The sequence below is a fragment of the Schistocerca cancellata genome, chromosome 5, assembly GCF_023864275.1.
Source record: "Schistocerca cancellata isolate TAMUIC-IGC-003103 chromosome 5, iqSchCanc2.1, whole genome shotgun sequence".
NCBI classification, from domain to species: Eukaryota; Metazoa; Arthropoda; class Insecta; order Orthoptera; family Acrididae; genus Schistocerca; species Schistocerca cancellata.
The window spans coordinates 550,123,617-550,147,279 of record NC_064630.1 but is presented as its reverse complement, the minus strand read 5'-3'; the positions used below and the strand labels follow the sequence as shown (position 1 = coordinate 550,147,279).

General features: G+C 38.8%; 1 protein-coding gene across 5 annotated transcripts in view; it reads right to left on the bottom strand.

The window, feature by feature from the left end:
* LOC126188882 (kinesin-like protein KIF21A) overlaps positions 1-23,663 on the bottom strand; it is a 486,465-nt gene that overhangs the window by 95,431 nt on the left and 367,371 nt on the right. For all 5 annotated transcript variants that reach the window (XR_007537870.1, XM_049930549.1, XM_049930552.1 and 2 more), the window contains 3 exons: positions 15,816-16,014; positions 11,428-11,574; positions 9,172-9,335 (listed from right to left, as the gene is read on the bottom strand). Coding sequence is in view for 4 of the 5 variants with exons in the window: in XM_049930549.1 (XP_049786506.1) it covers positions 9,172-9,335; positions 11,428-11,574; positions 15,816-16,014 (510 nt within the window). In the remaining variant the exon portion in view is untranslated. The remainder of the gene's footprint in view (positions 1-9,171; positions 9,336-11,427; positions 11,575-15,815; positions 16,015-23,663) is intronic.

Here is a 23,663-nt window from a genome sequence, read left to right as displayed (position 1 = left end):
ATTTAGTAATCGCGAAAGCGTTACGGAGATGATAGATAAACTCCAGTGGAAGACCCTGCTAGAGAGATGCTCAGTACCTTGGTACGGGTTTTTGTTGAAGTTTTGAGAACATACCTTCACCGAGGAGTCAAGCAGTATATTGCTCCCTCCTATGTATATCTCGCGAAGAGACCATGAGGATAAAATCAGAGAGATTAGAGCCCACACAGAATCATACCGACAATCTTTCTTTCCAAGAACAATATAAGACAGACGAAATAAATCTTGGGTGAACAGCCTGGTATGAGTGTGCATAGGACACAATATTTCGGCAATCGACCGCGTTGCCATCATCAGGTGCGCTGATGTGCTGACCGGCGGTGGGCCGGCGCCAGGTATATCTAGGACAAGCCCCCTCCTGCTCCTCTTTCAGGCACTTCCTAAGAGTCAGTGCGGGCCGTGCCCTGCGCGTGGTCCAGGTACAGCGTCCATTCTCCCGCCATCTGGGCAATGTGTCCTAGGTCTTCTCGTTCAGGAGGGTCTGCCGGCACCGCTCTCATTATTCTTCCCTCCTCCCCCAAAGTCAGTACACTCTGGGAAATATCCATTTTCTTCTTAATCTGGGTGATCATGGGTTCTCATGCCTTGCTAAGGATGTAACTGCTGTCACGATTTAGTTGTGACTCCCTTACTCTGATCTCTATGGCTTCTTTAATGACACAGTCCCAGTATTTGGAAGTCTGTGTCAGGACTTTGGTTTGGCCATAATCCATGCTGTGGAGTTCTGACAGGCAATGCTCAGTGATTGCCAACTTACTGGGCTGTTGCAGTCTAGTGTTACAGCAGCAAGTGAACATGTGACCAGCTTCCCTGTTTCTGAGATACTCGTCCCCACAAGCTAGACCAACACAACCTGATCATTGTCAGATTAACTGACATCAGTGCATTTCCTCATTTATCGTCCGTATCTCTGTCAGAATATTTCCCCCATTTGTCTCCATTTCAGTTATACACCATATTCACCTGATTATAAAATAAGATTATTTCCTGAATTCATCATTCAAAAAATACAAGGTCAAGGCAGATTAAGCTTTGGTTGCTGGGGTCAATGAGGGGTCACCTGACATTTGAAGATGAAGCTTTGGTAGTTGAGGTCATGGGCAGATTTAATTTGACAATTTCAGAAGCGTAGCATAGGGTGTGGTGGCACCAGTTTGGCCAGATGGAGAGGGGAGTGGGTGTATTGGTGAGTGGGAAGAGACTTTCGTCCTGCTGCCAACAATGAGAATGCATCCTACATACCTTACTTTCTTTGAGTGTAACACATTTAAACTGCAATTCGTATGAATCTAAATGTTTACCAATTGGTCTGATGCAGCCCACATGAATTCCTCTCCTGCACTAACTTCTTCATCTTAGAGTAGCACATCCTCAATTATTTGTTGGATCTATTTCAACCTCTGTCTTCCCCTACAGTTTTTACCATCTACAGCTCCCTTTCGTACCATGGAGATTATTCCCTGGTGTCTTAACAGATGTCATATTATTCTGCCCATTCTTCTTGTCAATGTCTTCCATCTGTTCCTTTCTTCACTGATGCTGTGGTGAATCTCCTCATTCCTTATAATTCTACCTAATTTTTCAACATCCTTCTATAGCCTTATATCTGGAACATTTAAATTCTGATCTGTTTCAGTTTTCCCATTGTCCATGATTCACTACCATACAACACACTGCTCTGAATGTACAATTTCAGAAATTTCTTCCTCAAATTAAGACCTATGTTTCATGCCAGTGGATTTATCTTGGCCAGGAATGCCCTCTTTGCCTTGCTTCATCCATCATGGGCTGTTTTGCTTCCAAGCTGCAGAAGTCCTTAACTTGATAATCACCAATTTTGATGTTAAGTTTCAGGCTATTCTCATTTCTGCTTCCTATCATTACTTTCATCTTTTCCTGGTTTACTCTCAATCTGTATTCTGTACTCATTAAACTGTTCATACCATTCAAAAGATCCTATAATTCCTCTTCAGCTTCACTGAGAACAGTGATGTCATCAGTGAATCTTACCAACCTTTCATGTTGAACTTCAACCCCACTCCTGAGCCTTTCTTGCTTTCCAGTCATTGCCTCTTCAATTTACAGGTTGAACAGTATGGATGAAAGACTGCATCCCTCTCTTACAACTTTACCTTCATTGTAAGTCTTCCATATCTCTTGGTACTTGTATAAATTATATATTATCAGTCTTCCCCCCCCCCCCCCCCCCCACACACACACACACATACCATCATCATCTAATAGAACCTCAATTTTCTTTTCCATTCTTCTATACATTATTTTTGTCACCATCTTGGACACATGAGCTGTTATCTGACGGTGCAATAGTTCTCGCACTTACCTGATTTTGTGAGCTTCAGAATTGGGTGGATGATATTGTCACATAGTGGAAGGTGTAAATAGATGAATGGCGAACCCTCACTTCACTTAACGAAGGTTTATTCAGCACTTGCACATACAATAGCGTGGAGCGAACTGCCTCCGGCCAGAACACATACGGTATATATACAGCTACGGATCATTCCAGTACAATGATTCTTGTCATTTGTGGATACTTCTAGAATGTACTCGAACCGAATATAGAAATTAAAATTTTTCGGTTCAGGTGAGTTTTGAACTCTTGACTCTCCATGCAACAATCTAGTATCATAACCACTACACTACGGCAACTGTGCTAATCGGCTTCTTCTGTGAAGATATTTTCTTTGAAAGTCTGATAATATGTTGCCAGTCCCGTAGATTCTACACATCAACTTGGGTAGTCATTTGGTTGCCACTCTTCCCCCCACCACCCCACTCCCTATCTATCCCATCTACCTTATTTGATTTTAAGTCTTACAAAGCTCTTTTAAGCTCCATTTCTAATAGTGCACCCCTATCTCATGACTAATGATTCCTCTTTCTTCTTTTATCATGTCATCAGACAAGTCCTCCCCATCATAGAGGCCTACAATGTACTCTTTCCAACTATCTAGTTGGAAAGAGTACATTTTAGGCCTCTATGACGGGGAGGACTTGTCTGATGACATGATAAAAGTCCTCTCCTCTGTGTTTAACAGTGGCATTCCCATTGCACTTCTTACGTTGCCACCCTTGTTTTTGTAATTACACTGAGGGCTGTTCCGAGTTTTCAACATGCCGAGTCAGTCCCTCCGACAATCATTTCTTTTTCGGTTTTTTGAAATTTTTCTTGCAGCCATTTCACCGTATCTCCTTTGCACTTCCTATTTATTTCATTCCTAAGTGACTTGTGTATCTGTATTCCTGAATTTCCAGCAAATTTTTTTTACTTCCTTCTTACATCAGTCAGTTGAAGTATTTCTTCTGTTATCCACGGTTTCGTGGCCGTTACCTTCCCTGTACCTGTATCTATCCATCCAACATCCGTGACTCCTTTTTAGAGATGTCCACTCCTCAAATGAACTGGCTACTCCAGCATTCCTTATCGCACTACCAACATCCCTAGGAACTTCAAACACATCTCATCATTCCTCACTACTTCAGTATCTCACTTCCTTCCATATTTATTCTTCCGGATTCCTACTACGTTACTTCTGACATTCCATGCTCCGACTCATAGAACATTATTCTGTCATTGGTTATTCCATCTTTTCCTCACAGTCACCTCCCCCTTGGCAGACCCTTCCCAGAGAACTGAAAGTAGGGATAACCCAGAATCTTTTGCCAATGGAGAGATCACCATGACACTTTTTCCAGTTACAGGCCACATGTCGCCTGAACACACATTATGTATGTCTTTAATGCAGTGGTCTCCATTGCCTTCTGCACCCTCATGTAGTTGATCATTGCTGATTCTTGTGCCTTTTAAGGGCTGTTTCCAATCCCATAGACAAGACAGTGCCCTGAACGTCTGTCTGTTTCTCTACCTTCTTTGACAAAGCCATTGGTAGTATGGGGTCCACATAGACTAAATTTATAAATGGACAAATAATCAGCCATACTATACATACCTACAGGAGACAAATTAATTCTAACAAAAGTACGTCTACACAGAACACTATGTATGACACACTAAATGAAATACCAAGTTCAACAATGGTGATAAAGCAGCACTATTTTTATTCAAGTTGGCAACAAATGAAGAAGCACACTATTAGACCTAAGTGGTCAGATTTCCACCAGTTCAGCACTGCGGTTTTTGGTTTTGTTTTAGGACGGAAAAAACAACAGAGATCTTAAGCCCCCATGTCATAACCTTAGAACAACGATAAATAAAAACAAAGGGGACTGAACAGTAACCCCAGTCACTGGAAGGAATGAGAGCTGAAACAAGAACTTCCCCTTGGAGAAAGGTCAACAAAATACACTGTAGAGAGAGCGGAGGCCCTAATCAACAATTAAATGTTACTCACCATATTGCTAGAATGGGCAGAGTAAAACACTATCGAAATCCCTGCACATCATTCACTAAAATGGCCAATAACTCAAGACGGTAACACATGCTGGAAGGTATTCAGTTAAAAAATGGGGATTCGGTCAGGTAATGATGAACCGTCAAAGGTTGATGACAATGAGCACACTGTAGTAGGGGATCACCACTTAAACGGCAATGGCTAAAAAGACAGTGTCGAATACACAATCTAGCTACAATGATCTCCTCGTGACAAGAAGGCCAACAGGTCAGCCAAGCCATTGGGAGAGGTTTAATTCCCCAGAGCTTGTTTACGTGAAGAGAAGACCACTGGTGATGCCAAAGTGACACCATCTGCCGACAGATGGCAACATGGAGATCGTCCAAAGGAATGGAGGAGCTAGCAGGCCAAAGCAGGAAGACTGCAGCCTTGGCAGCAACAGCAGCAGATGCCTCATTTCTCTTTAGATTGACGTGACCAGGAAACCACATGAACATCATGGTGGCCCCTTGATAGTGAGCAGGTGGTACTGTTGCACAAAGGGATTCACTGTATACAGTACACAGAGGCTCTGAAGGGCACAGAGAGAAATGTAGCATAGAATACCATTAAAAAGCCTGTTTCGTCTGATATGCTGGGTGGCCTGATAGAGGGTGAAGAGCTCTGCTGTAAAAACTGAGCAGTGTTCTGGAAGCCGATACCAAAAATGGTTGCTGCCAGTGACGAATACACACCCGACACCACACTCAGTCTTAGAGAGAGTCGGGCGCTGATAACCACGCAGTTGAGCGCCCCACAAACCAAACATAATCTTCAGTCTTAGAGACATCAGTGTACACGAAGATGCTATCGCTAAGTGGATGAAGGTCGAGAAACTTACAGCAATAGATCGAATTTGGAATAGTGTCTTTGGGAAGTGAATGAAGTGCAAGATGAACACATGCCCCTTCACAAAGCCAAAACAGTGAAGGGTTCACACCCGGAACATGGCACGAGGCATGAATTTAAGTTGCCAGAGCAGTAGCCGTAAGTGAACTCTGGGAAGCAACAGGTTGTGCCCCATACTGGCAGTCAAGGGAGTCATTGAAAAAGGTGGCATAGGATGGGTGGATGGGCATGAAGGACAAATGGCATGTGTATCCACTGAGGACAACATCAGGCTGGTATGACAGTGGTAATTTGGCAGCTTCTACATAATGACTCCTAACCAGGCTAGTGTAAGAGTTCCCAGTGGCCAAACGGATTCCAAAATGGCGGATTGTATTAAGGCAGCATAAGATGGATGGTCATGCAGATGAATAAACCAAACATCCTACTGCAGTTTTGAATGTACAAGGGATCAGTATAAAAAGAGGAGTGTGGAACAATCTGCAACTCAGAAACTCCCACTTAGGACATGGAGGACACTGAAGGACAGGGTACAGTGTGCAGCGAGGTAAGACACATGGGAGGAGCAATGAAGTTTCCTATTAAGCATGAGCCCCAGGAATGTTGGTAGTTTCAGCAAATGGAACAGCAACAGGTCCAAGTTATAAAGACAGTGGAAGAAAGGCATTGCGTCATCAGAAATTCATACAAATGGTTTTGTTAGTGGAAAAATGAAACCCATTGTTGATAACCCATGAGCAAAAATGATCAAGACATTGCTGAAGATGCTACTCAAGGAGACAAGTCTGTGGAGAACTGCAATAGACCACAAAGTCATCGACAAAAAGGGAGCCAGAGATTCAGTTTGATTATGCTGTAAGAAAAGTAAATTGTAGCACCTGATAATGGATGCAAACCATGGCTAACTGCTAACAAATGTGGATCTACATCTATAATCTGCAAACCACCATGAGATGCATGGTAGAGGATATATCTCATTGTACCGGTTATTAGGGTCCATTCACGTATGGAGCACAGGAAGAATGACTGTTTAGACACCTCTGTGTGTGCAGTAATTATTCTAATCTTATCCTCATGATCCCCATGCAAGCGAAACATAGTAGGTTTAGAACATTCTTAGAGTAATCATTCAAATCCAGTTCTTGAAACTTTGTTAATAGGGCTTATCACGATAGTTTACATCTATCTTCAAGAGTCTTCCAGTTCAGTTCCTTCAGTGACACTCTCCCACAGATTAAACAATCCTCAGAGTATTCATGCTGCCCTTCTCTGTATACGTTCAGAATCCCCTGGTAGTCATATCTGGTATGGGTCCCACACTCACGAACTGTATGCAGCTTAAGAACAATACATAGACCATAATGAAATGTAGTACTGACAAAATTCACATTTAAATATGAAGAGGCATACCTGTTTCATAAAAACAAAGCCCTAATGTATTGCAGCCATAGTGGCATCGTCAAATGTTAAATGCGGAATCAGCACCAGCATTGTCAAATACATATAAATAACATCACATGCACGAGTCATGTTGTCAGTAGTACCACTATTTAAAACAAGCTGCTGTACAGTAGCCACAAGATGTTTGTGTTGTAAGTTCACCAGATGTCGCTAATGTCGGCATACACTAGTTTTCAATAATTAATTGAAGCAGTGAAAGTAAAAGGGGATACAATAGTTGAAGTCTGTAATAAACTTATAATGTATAAAAGGCATTACAGTAATAAAAAGCAATAAAAAGAAGAAGATGACAAAAGTAATATTGTTAAAAAGTAGAAGAGTTAAAAAACAGTGGTTGGCATGTGCTCTAGTGCCAATATTCTAGATAATGACATAAATATTAAACACCGCTGATAGTGTACCACATAATATTAAACAACCATAAAACAAATCGCTAAAGGAGCCACAAATGAAAGAAAACATAGTGCTGCAGATAATCTGCACCCTCTGTTAGCACTAATGCCAGAATTCTGCACAGGCGGGAAGTGGTTGGAGGAACGTGACAGGCAGAGGGCCCCTCTTACCCTGCGGTACTCCATTGCAAGAAAAGAATGATAAAATTCCGTAACAGTGGATGATCCCCATTATCTGATTAATGTAGTCAATGAAACGAAATGCTTTTCAGAAATCAAGAAATGCTGCATCTACCTGCATGCCTTGATGCAAATTTTTCAGTAAGTCAAGTGAGAAAAGTACGAGTTGGTTTTCACATGATTGATGTTTTCAAAATCCATGCTGGTTGGTACTGAGGTCATTCTCTTCAAGATACCTCATTATGTTTGAGCTCAGAATATGTTCCAAGATTCTACAACAAACTGATGTCAAGGATATTGGATGGTAGTTTTGTGGATCACTTCTACTACCTTTCTTGTAGAAGGGTGTGACCTGTGCCTCTTTCAAAGAATTGGGCACAGTTTTTTGTTTGGGGGATCTATGTCAGATTATAGTTAGAAGAGGGACTAACTCAACCACAAATTCAGCATAGAATCTGGCCGGGATTCCATTGGGACCCGGAGCTTTGTTCAGTTTTAATGACTTCAGCTGTTTCCCAACACCACTGACACTAACACTTGTTTCATTCATTCTTTTCAGTGATACAAGGATTAAACTGGTGCAATTGTCCTGGATTTTCCTTTGTAAAGGAACTTTTGAAAATGGAGTTAAGCATTTCGGTTTTTGCTTAGCTACCCTCAATTTCAGTTTCTGTCTCATTCACTGGGGACTGGCCATTAACTTTGGTGCCACTAACAACCTTTACATACAACGAGAATTTCTTTGGGTACTGTGAAAGATCACTTGACAATATTCTGCTATGGTAGTCGCTGAAGACATCATGCAATGCTCTCTTGATAGCCCTATACTTTTTTTTACACCTATTACACAGTAATTTCTGTTTCTTTACAAGTTTCTTTACAGTAGCTGTATACCTTGGAGGTTCCCTCCCATTATTAACTGTTCACTGGGTACATATCTATCCAGTGCATGGTCGACTACTCTTTTGGACTTGAGCCGGAGTTCTACTACATGCACCTGTCCTGTGCTGAAAGTTTCAACTTCCTCACTGAGATATGACAATACTGATTTTTTATCTAGTTTACAGAACATATATATCTTCTGCTTGATTTAGCTGTCCTTTGTTGCCGCAACCGCATCATGCTCATTGATACCAGTTTCAGTGTGGACATCCTCAAAGAAGTCATGTCTATTTGTTGCCATTAGATCCAATATGTTTCCATCATCTGTAACATTCCTAACTATCTGCTCTAAGTAGTTCAGAGAAGGCATTTAGTGAAGGATGTCTTATCACATCCACAACTAACAAAACTGTAATTCTTCAGATTAATTGTAGGATGATTGAAGTCTCCACCAATGATTACAGTATGGCTGAAATTTATATACTAGTGAACTGAAGTTCTCTCTAAAGTTTTCAGTTACATCAAGAGACGAGTCTGGTGGGCGATAGTAGGATCCAATTATCATTTTATGCCCGCCTCTGATATTGAGTCTTGCCCAAATAATCTTACATGCAGGTTTAATTTCTACCTCGGTGGATTTGAGTTTCTTGTCTATTGTGACAAAGACACCACCTTTATTTCCCATTTGCTTGTCTTTAATCACACCTATATAAGCTGAAATGTATGGGATTCCTATGACAAGAACTGTTTGTGGATTCATTGTATTTTAATGGAAAGAAATTGCATAAGAGCTATCACCAATTTATCATGTATAGTGTCAATTCTGAAGCATTAACTGTCAGAAGATAAATTCATTATATTACTGTCCGAGTAATTCAGTGATCAACACTATTATATGTGTAATTAAATGGTCAATAAGACTGTTGAAGGCACAGCTAGCCTTTAACTGAACTTACGTATCTGTAGGTGAGTTAGATCTTGTGGACGGTACAGAACTGTCTGTTGAGGCAGCTGTAGTTTGTCCATTACCCATCGTTGAACTGTACATATCCAAATCAAGACCATGAGTCCTCAAAACATGTTGCAGTAATTGTTCTTGTACACTATTTTCTTGCGCTTTCTGCAAATACAAAAATAATTATATGGTAGGAGGTACAGTACGATTCATTAAAATTTTAAATTTACATTTTTTTTTCAAAAAAGGTATTAAAATTTTAGTTATTTATTGCACATCACACATGTAGTGTACAATAACGATCAACACTACACTGAAAGAACAGAGATGATTGATTGGTTGATCATGTTCACATGCTTGTAAATTGTTTTTTGAAAATGAACAAGATTCCCCAAAAAGGGCATACTTTTTATTCCATATATTGCCTGCAAGTGTATAGGCCATTGTACTCTTTTCTCAACTGCAAAATAACTGCAGTAACTCTGTCAATAGGATAGTCCAGTACCTCTCTCTCAGTTCTGTACAGGTTGATTAAATGATTTACTTATTTATTTGCGGGAACAATTACAGAAGCTCAATATACCTGACTTACTTATAAATAATTTGATGCAAATGATAATTACCTGCTTCTGTGATAGACACTCTTTAATGTTATAAGATCACTTATTAATAAGATACTCCCTTAAACCCAGATCAAAGGAGCTTTCCTTAAACTTTTTAGATAGTTTGGAAGGCTTTTATGCAATCTGATTCCTAAGTGACAAATGCTGCTATCTACACCTTTTACATTATGTCTTGGCAGCAAGTAATCACAACTTCCCAGTGTTATAAACATGTGCATTTTTGGTTAAATTATTGTATTACTTACATTCTAAAATTAGATGTGCTGCCTTAGAAAGGTCTATTGATAGCAGCATATGTAATTTTTTACTCTCTGGCATCTCCATACATGACTCATTATATCCAAGATTGCACAGAACTTATTTTTAAAATAATAATAATAATAATAATAATAATAAAGATTAATGCTTGATTTGTAAGCTGGCTGCAGTTCGTCCCCACGCTTCAATTTCACGCAATGCTCTCACACCACTGAATTGACCATAAAGGACCAGATAACACAATTAGTTTGATGTGATTGCCTTGTCTGCCCTGTCTCACACCATACGACTTCCAAGAAAATTTTAGCTGATCTACTTGGCTTTAGAACTAAGACAGATGTAGCCATCAGATGCATTACTCTTATCATGCTGGTGAACATGTGACGAAAGGTCTCATACTAATTTTACACATGCCATGAAATAAATGGTGCATTTAACACTTTTGAGATAATAATATTACAGACATTACAGTTTACAGGGAGTAAGGTGGTTAGCACACGGAACAAAGTTACTATCAATACAATAGTTTTGCATGGTAGGCATGAACAACAGTGATTATATAGTGTGGGAGTTGTCTAACAAATGTATCACAGAACTTGTGATAGAATTTGAGACAATATGCAAATAAATAGCATACCTGATGACATATCTGATGATGCAGTGCAGATGGTTCAACATCACACTAATCAACACTCCTAAAAGATCTCTGCCCATGAATATAATTCTTGTAGTATTCTATTATACAGCAATATAATTCTTGTAGTATTCTATTACACAGCTGCAGTTGGTACATTCCAATGAACAATAAGAAAACAACATTTCATATGAGATATCAAACAAAAACTAAGTGCTTAGCAGTTGTTCTAGATTTGAGAATCAAGTCATCTACAGTATGTTCTCACACAAGTAGATCTGTCTAGGAACATGGACTTCATAAGACAAAAAAGTAGATAAAGTGTTCATTAACAACAGATTTCAGAACAGTATTAAGATTGCTAATCAGATCACTTTCTGATCACTGGTATGACAGACATCAAACTGTAAACTAAGTTTGGGTATGGTGATAGAAGACCGTCAGGTACAAAATTGAGAAAATTAAAAGAAAATGAAGTAAGGTTTAAGTTCCAATAGCAAAAAAAGGAGATAGTTAAGCTTCAAAGAATCAGATGAAATGGTAGGTGGATGGTATCAGCAAAGGCAACTATTAGAGAATAATGAAAACAGATGCAGCTGAAATCAGAAGGAAGACGAGAGAAATGGCTATTGGATGTAATAAGCAAGGAGGTGGAGGGTAGGAAAGTTTCACTGAAGCCAGAAGAGAAACGGCAAGTTTAACATTTGATACAAAGAATATATTGTATTATTAAGGAACAAACCTCTTTCAGTTGGGCTTCCATTTCCTTCAGACAGAGTTCTTTCTGTGCTGCGGCATAACCTTGATTTATTGTCAGATTATATAACTTTTGTATTATATATTGTGCTTCTTCTACATTATTCACACTTTGCATTAATGGTGCTATGTCCTGAAAAGAAAATAGTTAATCTGAAATATATTTTGTTAAGTGCTATAACATTTACTAACAATTCCAATTTGTGAATTTTGAGATTCTTAATTTTTATCCTCATTCATGACATAGATATGATCTTGCCTTCTGCCAAATAAAACCAACAATACAAAATATCTCTAGAAAATTACACAAAAGGTAATGAATCAGAAAGCAATGTTCACCAAGGAGACTGAAAAAAACTTCTATAAATTATTAAAGTCACCTTCATTAAAGGATGAAATGAAGTACACAACACACAAGACCACTGATGTACCAAATCAAACTATTTTCTGAAGGTTTATAAACCCAATACTCCAAATAACCAACAGAAGTAGCCAATCACAACGAAGAAGAAGTACTTCACTATTAACACTGAAATTCACTGTCAATATGAAAGCCTATGAATAGGCTAACTCACAACTGGCTTCTGACCCGAGATACTTGTCAGTAACATCAACAGCAGAAAATGGTTCAAATGGCTCTGAGCACTATGGAACTTAACTTCTGAGGTCATCAGTCCCCTAGAACTTAGAACTACTTAAACCTAACTAACCTAAGGACATCACACACATCCATGCCCAAGGCAGGATTCGAACCTGCGACCGTAACGGTCGTGTGGTTCCAGACTGTAGCGCCTAAAACCGCTCGGCCACTCTGCCTGGCCATCAACAACAGAACTTTATAATGAAATTGTATGTTCAAACTAATAAAGAGTAATTTAGTGGTATTGGTATTATGAACAGATGACATAATTATTTAATAAAAGAAGAAGGATACAGCTGAATTACACATCTACACAGTTGTTGTTGTTGTTGTGGTCTTCAGTCCTGAGACTGGTTTGATGCAGCTCTCCATGCTACTCTATCCTGTGCAAGCTTCTTCATCTCCCAGTACCTACTGCAACCTACATCCTTCTGAATCTGCTTAGTGTATTCGTCTCTTGGTCTCCCTCTACAATTTTTACCCATCACACTGCCCTCCAAAGCTAAATTTGTGATCCCCTGATGCCTCAGAACATGTCCTACCAACCAGTCCCTTCTTCTTGTCAAGGTTTGCCACGAACTCCTCTTCCCCCCCAATTCTATTCAATACCTCCTCATTAGTTATGTGATCTACCCATCTAATCTTCAGCATTCTTCTGTAGCACCACATTTCAAAAGCTTCTATTCTCTTCTTGTCCAAACTATTTATCCTCCATGTTTCACTTCCATACATGGCTACACTTCATACAAATACTTTCAGAAACGACTTCCTGATACTTAATTCTATACTCGATGTTAACAAATTTCTCTTCTTCAGAAACGCTTTCCTTGCCATTGCCCGCCTACATTTTATATCCTCTCTACTTCGACCATCATCAGTTATTTTGCTCCCCAAATATCAAAACTCTTTTACTACTTCAAGCGTCTAATTTCCTAATTTAATTCCCTCAGCATCACCAGACTTAATTCGACTACATTCCATTATCCTTGTTTTGCTTTTGTTGTTGTTCATCTTATATTCTCCTTTCAAGACACTGTCCATTACGTTCAACTGCTCTTCGAAGTCCTTTGAGGTTTGCCGATGACATTGTAATTCTGTCAGCGACAGCAAAGTTTTTATTTCTTCTCCGTGGATTTTAATACCTACACCAAATTTTTCTTTTGTTTCATTTACTGTTTGCTCAATATACAGATTGAATAACATCGGGGAGAGGCTACAAACTTATCTCACTCCCTTCCCAACCACTGCTTCCCTTTCGTGCCCCTCGACTCTTATAACTGCCATCTGCTTTCTGTACAAATTGTAAATAGGCTTCCACTCCCTGTATTTTACCCCTGCCACCTTTAGAATTTGAAAGAGAGTATTCCAGTCAACATTGTCAAAAGCTTTCTCTAAGTCTACAAATGCTAGAAATGTAGGTTTGCCTTTCCTTAATCTTTCTTCTAAGATAAGTCGTAAGGTCAGTATTGCCTCACGTGTTCCAACATTTCTACAGAATCCAAACTGATCTTCCCCGAGGTCGGCTTCTACCAGTTTTTCCATTCGTCTGTAAAGAATTCATGTTAGTATTTTGCAGCTGTGACTTATTAAACTGATAGTTCGGTTATTTTCACATCTGTCAACACCTGCTTTCTTTGGGATTGGAATTATTATATTCTTCTTGAAGTCTGAGGGTATTTCGCCTGTGTTATACATCTTGCTCACCACATGGTAGAGTTTTGTCAGGATTGGCTCTCCCAAGGCCGTCAGTAGTTCTAATGGAATGTTGTCTACCACTGCGGCCTTGTTTTGACTCAGGTCTTTCAGTGTTCTGTCAAACTCTTCACGCAGTATCATATCTTCCATTTCATCTTCATCTACCTCCTTTTCCATTTCTATAATATTGTCCTGAAGACATCACCCTTGTATAGACCCTCTATATACTCCTTCCATCTTTCTGCTTCCCCTTCTTTGCTTAGAACTGGGTTTCCATCTGAGCTCTTAATATTCATGTGTCAAATACAATCCAATATGACTGACAATCAAACTCAGTTTTCACCACACAGAAAAAAATAAACGTTTTTTTTTTTAAATATGGTGGATACCCTCCAACAAAAGTAAAACATTGACAACCATTTCAATCACCCAATGCCGCAAACTTTCAAGGCTTGGATACAAACAATATTTTGGATATGGAGGACTTAAATTTTTTGGGACATACATAGAAATCCTTCAGAGAAAACAACACACAATTGTGAAAAAACTAAATTAAAAAAAAGAATAAAGTAACTTAAGCAAACACACAGAAATAGTAACAGCCATAACAAAGAATAAGGAAAACTGAAACATGATAAACAGAGATAATGCAACACAACATGAAAACTTTAAAAGAAACTACACACAGCTCTTACATGGGAAAAAAAAAGAAAAACGGCATACTGCATATTCAACACACTACAGTGTAAGGTATCTTTGCCTTAAAATTATTTTTGGGTAACCGAGTAGTGGCTAGTATGCCAAACTGGTGTTGTGGCTGGAGTGCTGAGATGTAAGGAAATAGTTTGAAAGTTTGTGAATGGCCTGAGAGCTAAAGTGTTCAAATTTATATTGTGAAAAAAGGGGCAAGTTTCAGTATAATAGACAGTATTTTAGATAGAATTTCTGTGTGTGAAGAATTATTTATTTCTTTCTGATTATCAATGAGCTCTACGACTTAGTGATCATCTGCCTTGTATTTATTCCTCCCCGTACAGATTTGAGCCTTACAACAGAAATATCTCTGGACCAACAAAACATCCAGAGACAAATTTGACACAGTTTGCTTCTATCAGTTAAAATGTGGTTTATGACATTCTGACTAGACAGATACAACATTTTTAAATTATAAAAATATGTATTCTGAGCACTTCAGGGCTCTAAAAAGTGATAGTATGCACTCCATCTTATCACATCACCACAGAGAATGATTGCCTCATTGTGCAGGTAAAAAAACTAACAATGTGATAAAATTTTCACATGCAGTGAAAGAACTGATAAATGATTACACAACTACACAACAATATGTCATGAATCACTGTTTGCCACATTTTAACTACAGACACCTTCAGAAAAAAAGTGAAGTTCAATCATGGTCTATTATTCATAATCCTCCTACCCATTCATCCTATCTCTGTGCTGCTTTTTTAACGTACATGCTCACACATTATCACAAATCGTTGTTACACTTGCTTGGTACACACACTGATCAATGTTCAAAACTAGTGCTCTATTAGAAAAAAAAGTGTAGTGTCAGCAGCAGCTGTAGTAGTAGTAGTAGTAGTAGTAGTGGTAGTGTTCTAACATATCTCATCAGGTGTATTGCCTGATGTCTGTCTGTATTTATTTTATCGAAGTCCAGTATAGTATAACAAAAATATGCGAAGGACAGATTGCTACTCACCATACACAGGAGGTGCTGAGTCACAGACAGGCACAAAGAAAAAAAAGTAATGAAACATTTAAGCTTTCAGCCAAATGCATTCCTCAGAAGGAGAATTCACACACATTCACACAACTACTACTCTCACAAACATCTGCTGTCTTCAGGTGCTACGGCCCGGCTGTGACTGCACTTGAAACGAGCAGCAGTATGCTGGTTAGGTGTTGGTGTTAAGAAAGAGGCATGCAGTGGGTATTGGGGGGGGGGGGGGGGGTTAGCAGGGTAGGGGTGGGGGGACAGTGTCAGGGGTTGAGGATAATTATTTTGTTGTTATTACCTTAGCATCTTCAATTTGCATCACATTTTGTTGCGACTCTTGGATAACTTCTTGTATGTATGAAATTGTTGCATTAATATTTTGTATTTGTTCATCAAGATCCATCAGTGCCAGAGTGTTCCCTCTTTCTTCCTCAAATCTTCTTCTGCGTTTTAAATCTTCAAGTGAATGACAGAGTGATTCTCTCTCTTGCAGATTTCTGTAATTTATACATAAAAAACTACATATTTGTGCAACTGTGTATAGAAATTAATTATGATCAGAATGGATCAGTGTTGAAATCTTTTTAGAGAATAAAAATGTGTTTCAATTTAAAGACAGTTTGTATCTTTTTATGTAGGATGTTGTGATACTACTAGCTTCTAAATCATGCAGTGAATTTTTGGAACTTCAGTATCATCCTACAGAAGATCAAACTCCAAGCAGTAAACCTGAGACAATTAAATTATTTAAAGAGCTCAAGCTGCTGCAGGTAGAAATAGGTCATTTGTCTAGATTAAGGCCAAACTTGCACAATCAGGCAAAATATTTAGAAGACACTGTACATTTACAAGTTTTTATCTATGCCTCCAAACACTTCAGTGATTCATTTATTGTACAAACAAACTGAAGATATTTGGGGCATCCTGGCTGTGTAGTCAGCATCAATCAGAGGGTTAAAATAAGGCTATGATGATTACTGTGTTGTGTCAAAGGGAGTATCATCATCCATTTATTTTAAGCCTAGTTTGAGGCTCAGTAATTTGATACAAAGTTTATGGTAAATACTTAAATAGAAAACACTGGCAAGTAATATTGGAGGACCATGAAACCATTTGGACCAATTACACATTTGAGTATAATTTTTCATACATTACTGTGAATACAACTCACATTAATGTGAAGATCTTAATACTTTCCAACAAAATTGATCTAGATAATGGAATGATAGGAAGGGCTGCAATTAATGCAGCATCTGTCCACATCAACTTGAACATTTGCTCCTGTATGTTCCTGGTAAGTGGCTACATGCAAGATCAGCCACCAAAAGCATTCTGTGTACCTAAAGCACTGTGTTCAATCCCTCAGATTTTTAGATTTTTTGCAAAGCCATTTTAGGGAAAAATCTTCTGAAGACATACAAATGCAAAATAAGTAACAGACAATCAACTGCAAAGCAAAAAATTTCACCTTGTACAGGACAGGGTTAACTAACCATAATAACCACTTTTGTGTTATAAATTGTTGAACCATATGAAGATTCCTAAAGGGAAATGAAGAATTTCTTCTGTCAATATTAGAAAGTGAAAAGTCAAATGATGCAACTATATAAGTGTTATGCTTATCAAGACATGTCACTAGTAAGTCACAAAAATTAGAGGCTCTCCTTTAAGGTTAGACGCCAGTACTATACTACTGTGGAAAAGAAAAGAAATTGTGACTGTACACAAAGAGCAAATTCAAATCTCAAGCTCCATATCTGAACAAATCTTTTTCTTTAAATTATACACCCATATTACTGAAGTTTGGAACAAACAAGCTAGTACTCTTAACTGTAGGCAGGCATCTCAGTTGCACATATTAAACTCTGTTAAGGGACTGGAGGGTGTAACAATAAGATTATGTAAAAACAAATAGAACATGCAGTTTCTAATATCTAGGACTGTCTTGTTCAACACAGTAACATTTCTAAGCACAACAGGGATTAATAGAGCAACAGACATTGGCAACTTTGTTGCATATATAACTGTATGCATGAATTGCACAATGTCAGTACATAATGATTAAAGAAGAGTAAAACATTCTGCACAACTAGTTTTATATAAAAAAGGGAAATACTGCGAAAGATGAACAAAGGTACTGACACACTCACTCAAAATACAGACAGAAAATGTGCAAATTGGACTATGGGAAACGCTGTACCACCCAGATATTGTAGATGCAAAATTCAATTCTTTCTTAAATATACAAGTATTCTAACAGCACTTTAAATTCAGTTTTCCATTAATGCAGGCAAAAGTAAATTCAAGCAAAAGTGGAAAGAAAAGTCTGTTATCATCTAGACTCAATCAGTTGTTTCCCAGGAAGAAAGAATTTAATTTAATCAAAAAAATAAAATGGGATCTTTATTAGCCTTTAAATATACCTAGAGGTAGGGTAGTAACTAGAGGATGTAGTTTATTGTGTAGCTTCAAGCTGTTTATAACTCCAGTGTGGTAGTGACAATCTTGAAAACACTATGTCTAACTAGTTGATACTATTACAGGAAAAAATAGTATATGATGGTATTGAAGATTAACTGTTACATTTATTTAGTTCTTATCTAAACAAAAGGCAACAGTTAGTACACATCAATAAGAAGAACTGAGAATTCATGAAAATAATGAGGCATTCCACAGGACACTGTTCTCGGGCTCTTCCTGCTTACAGTGTGCGTTAATAACGTCTTGCATCATATGACCTATGATAATGACACATGGGGTAAAAAGCAAAAAGATATCTCTTGTTGGCAAAGTCAATTGTTCACTGACATCATAAAAAAGTGTTTTGCCTCAAAATTATTATTATTTTTTCCCCCAATTTAATACACTTTACATCATCCTCTACAAACAATAATCAATAATAAAACAATTTCGAATAGATAAAATAGTCACCATTAAAGTAGTGCATGTTGAGCCTTGAGATAGGTACCTCTTTTTGTTTATGGAAAAATAATATGAGCCGACTAGAGATCCTTTTTAAATAATGGACTATGCTAATAAGCTTCACTTTGAAAACTACTCTCTCCTGAATGTTACTGTTACTGGTTTCTCTCAACAAAAGAAAGTTTCCTGATAACATTATGTCTGCCCCAATTACAGGTCCCTTTTCCTTCGTGGATTTACAAGCCAGTAATATTGCTGATATTCAGACTCCAGTTCTGCAAATTTTTTTAATTACTTATTATGAATGGTTATTTATTTTAAACATTTATCATGCTGTATCTAGCTTTTGTAAACAAATATTTGTAAGCATGCAAACTGTAAACTGATTAGTCGAACAAAGCAACTGATTGCATTTGTTTCTCACTTGTCTGCTGATTGTCTAGTTAAAATTAAAAGTGATTACAAAGTTTAATGTGTCTACTTATGATTGACTGATGTGTGTCTACTAGAAATGAGTGAAGATAATGTTCTAGATATATTAAATATGACAGGTTTCAATGATTACAATACACGATAATTATAACAACATCAGTGATGAAGTGTACGCAGATTATTTTTCGGAAAGATGTTTTTGCAGTGATGAATCAAACGCAGATGAAGACCTGCCTGAATAACAAGAATCAATTAACCTTACAGGATAGGCTGTAAGCACAGTATCAGTTTGTTTGATGAAGGTTGAATTGTGAATCCCACACTGTCTCATTCAAATAATGGACTTTCTGTATGTCACTATGTCAAAGGTCTATTGTGAATAACTCCTATTCAGGGAAAACTGCTTCAGCCAGATTCAACTGCCATGGGAAACAACATATTGAAGACAAGGTTTGTTGTCCGATATTGTGGATTGTAACAGTGAATACACAGGCTACAATGCAGAAGAATCAGTTATAAAATGGAGCAAAGCAATGTGAGCATACCCATACCACTAGAATTGATAATTACACATGTACCCATGTCCATATGTCACAGACAAGAAATACTAATAATGGGAAATGGTTGCCTGGGTCTAAAGTTGCAATGCACATTGAAGGCAGAGTATGAGTATGTCAAAAACTAAATGGTGTGAGCCATTTCACTGGCCAACAGGCACCATTAAGATGGGGGAACGGGAGTATTTTACCCTACACTATATCCTGTACAGCAACTTGCATATAACCTGACACAGAGTGAAATGGGGCCCCCATGTGTCTGCCATCACTACAGGAAATTACTGTCTAATCACAATGATGTACTTCCTCACCTATGGTTTACTGCGTGTGACTAGTGTCTAGCTAGAGAGGTGTGTAGGAACAGTGGCCAATCATAGCATAGCTTTAGTGGAGAAGTGTGGATTGTTGTCTTGATGCCTTGGCTGCATCACTTATCTTACAAGTTAATGTGAAGTGATTGAAACTGTTTGCCACACAAGTTTTGCATTTAATTTCAGTGTTCACAATGCAATATCAATGTTTATCCAAAAGGTGATGTTTCTTGGTTTCGTGTGTCGAGTTGGGAGAACAACAATCAACCGCGTTGTGACGGTTATGGAAAAATAATTTGGACTGGTATGATCCTAATTACAAGTTCTAAATGAAAGAAACACATATTGTTTTGACTGGCTAAATATCACGAGCGCAGGTACTTTCTCGTTTGTATATCATACCCGAAACTTTATAAAGCATCCGAATCATGATGCGGTCACACGCATGCTCGTGTTATAAGCTACTGAAGTGTTTAGTACTGATGGAAGAACTGTGCCAATTGTCGACTGATAAAACATCCATTGAACAGTGATTATTTTGTGTTCTACGCACCGTGTTTTTGCATTGGATGTCAACATTTAGACAGCAACTTCATACATCACAATGGACATGTACTTTGAGTACAAATACTGATCATGTACATTGTGGAATAATGAAACTGTAAACATAGTAGCCCCATCCTTGTGAGTGTTTAACAGAATACAGTGAATTCTACCAGATCAACTTGGTATAGTTGGTGTGAGTGGCTCCTCTCCCTGCTAGACAATAGTTATTACAGGACATATCATAGCAGGCAGTGCAGAGAACAGCAGATCAAATGCCACAGGAAGGACCAGGTGCATGGGTTTAGGCACACGGTGCTAAATATCCAGCCCCATCCTGTGTTTAGGGAGTGCTGTACAGTCTCCAGTGCTAAAGGCTAGCTTTTATTAGCAGTGCATATCTACCCCCTTTCCTTCTGGGCATGTTACATGGTGACATGCATTTCCAAGACTTGTAATCTTCGGTGATGAGGTGCAGATTTATTCGAAAATGGAAACAGTGAATAACGTATAGAAACAATGACCCTATTTTGGATTGTTGTGTGACGTCAGACAGACTGAGTGTGCTGCGGACCAAGGAGTTTAAGTTACAGCAATTCTATTTGTCTGTTACAGAGTGCAGTCCGAAGACCCTGTGTTAAGAGAGTAATTCTACTGCTGCATGCTACATCATCTGTGACATGGGTGGCACCTATGAGCAACACAAACAACTACAAGCATACCATTGCTGCATTTCACCGACCGGCCAGTGGGTGGCAGTACTGATCGACATAGCGACACGGGGAGCTGGTGTGAAGTCAGGACCGAGCAAGTCAAGGGGCAGTGAACAAAGTAAGTCTTATGCAGTATTGTGATTCCTCGCGCATTTAAAGGACACTGTAGGGTAACTGATTGGCAATGCAGACTCTGTCTAGAGAATTTCATGCAAATAGTGTTAAATGATTACAGTGGAAGAACTTTGCAAAACTGACGTCATGATCTGTTAACAGGTACTAGATCACAATGGAGACTTATTTAGATAATCTCAGGGAATGCAGCCAATGGTGATATAATACAGTGGAGGCAACTTATCGTATTGACATTACACTTTGATATTGGTCAATTACGGCAGTAAAGTTAAATGTCATTTCCCAGTCCTGCTGTAGTAGCCCACGCAATATGCTTATATAATGCTGTAACAGCAGTGAATATTTTGTGTAAATATAAGTGTACTTTTGTGACATTGATTCTATGGGTGTCTGGTGTGCTTCTTAGCATGAAACATGGCGCTGAAGAGATACGGCATAGTCAACTGACTTATTGTTTCGCTTGTGTACTGTGCGGGATGGTTACTACAATTTAGCCTTTATAATATTTTTTTTTTCTTTTCCCGCCTTTTCCATTTTCTTGATTGTGTGACTTAAATAATTCATGATGTCAGACAATGAGATCAATGCAGCAGCAATTGTCAGGAATGTAGATGGAGATTTGTCAGGTGAAAACAGTCCGAAGGAGAAGAAGGTTCAAGATAGTAGTACTGAAATATCAAGAGATTCTGGTATGGGAGACTGTAGTTTGTCACTTGAAATGGGACGCTCTGGTGCTATGTCATCACCAATCATAGCTACAGCCAGATGAGAGAAGTGTGGGCCTGACTCTGATGTGTTCATAACATTAATGAGTATGCTGAAGAAGAGATTCGAGGAAACCAATAGGCAGCTTGACCAAGCTAATAGGCAGATTGACCAAACCAAAACCAAGAGGCAGATAGAAGAAACTAGTAAGCAAATGAAGGATGACAATGATCGACTGGAAGCAGCCATAAAAAAAAGTGGAAGACGAGTGTAATAAGAAGGTAGAAAGACTTATGTCTCAATTAGATCAACACGTCTTAGAGCAGGCAAAACATTTTGGCAAGGTTGAAGCTGAAGTCAGTGAGGTAAAAGAGGAACTCAGCAAAAGGGTTGAGGTCCATGATATGGAATTTGAAAGACTGGATGAGGAAGTGCAGGAGCGTAAACACAAGGCGCAAGCTGTTGTACTGAATCAAGATGCTTATGTACGCTGTGTTGAGCGGGTGTGCAATGAAGTATCCAAGACCCAGTCACTTGTGAGTCAACAGGTTAAAAATGCAGTAAAATCGTTACTGTGCAATGGAGGTGTAACAGGAGGCAGCATACTTGGCATACAAAATGATGAGGTCTTTCTTAGTGTTGGGAATTTTAGGAATTTTGATCCGAATGGAAAATGGCATCCGAGGGACTATTTAGACCAATTTAAGGGTGTGCTACCTGAACTGCGGAATGAACAGCGGAAGATATGCTTTGTTGCATCGAGAATAGAAGGCAAAGCTGGTACCTGGGGAATGAGAACAGGACAAAAATCTGAGAGATATGTGGAGTTTAAGAGGGAGTTTTTAAAACAATATTGGTCTCTGTAAAGGCAGAATGATGTGCAAAACAGCTTATACCAAGGCATAAGTTTTGATAGAGGTCGCAACTGGACCCTAAAGAAGTTTTTCCAAGACTATTATGAAAGAAACCTATATTTAGATGAGCCAATCAAGATGGAGGCAATGGTTGTTTGAAGTTGCTGGCAATTCCCAAGAACAATGTAGAGGCGATTAAGTCGCTTTAGGACAGTTAGATACACTATGTGAACAACGAGGAACTGAAGAAGGTGGGCATATATAGAGATGCGCCAAGGAACAGTGAGAGGAATGCTGGTATGTGATCGTGTAATGATAAAGGGTATAGTGGTCAGCATTGGAATTAAGAGGATGACATAAGATTTGAACATAGTTTTGTCATGGAGGTTGCCGAGGACAATGAGGTGGGTACAGACACCACCACAACACAAAGCACGTGTCAGTTCAGGAAGTTGAGTCAGATGTCAGGATGCGGACAACAACCATTATATGTTATGGCATAATACGAGTGCAGAAAACTAGATGAAGTTTCTGATGCAGCCCAGTCAGGGACAAATGACACAGGGCCAGCGCCGGCCGCGGTGGTCTAGCGGTTCTAGGCGCGCAGTCCGGAACCGCGCGACTGCTACGGTCGCAGGTTCGAATCGTGCCTCGGGCATGGATGTGTGTGATGTCCTTAGGTTAGTTAGGTTTAAGTAGTTCTAAGTTCTAGGGGACTGATGACCTAAGATGTTAAGTCCCATAGTGCTCAGAGCCATTTGAAGCCACATAGGGCCAGCAACTATGTCGATATGCAAGATAAGAGAGACAAGCAGTGTTATTGATGACATGATGGAGGAAAATAGTGAAGAACCTGATGAGATAGTACAGCCTGTAGTAGAAGTAGATATTTTTGGAACACGGATATATGTTTTAGTTGACTCAGGTAGCCAAGTCAATGCTGTGTGCCAAAACTATATACCAAGAGCAGGTAA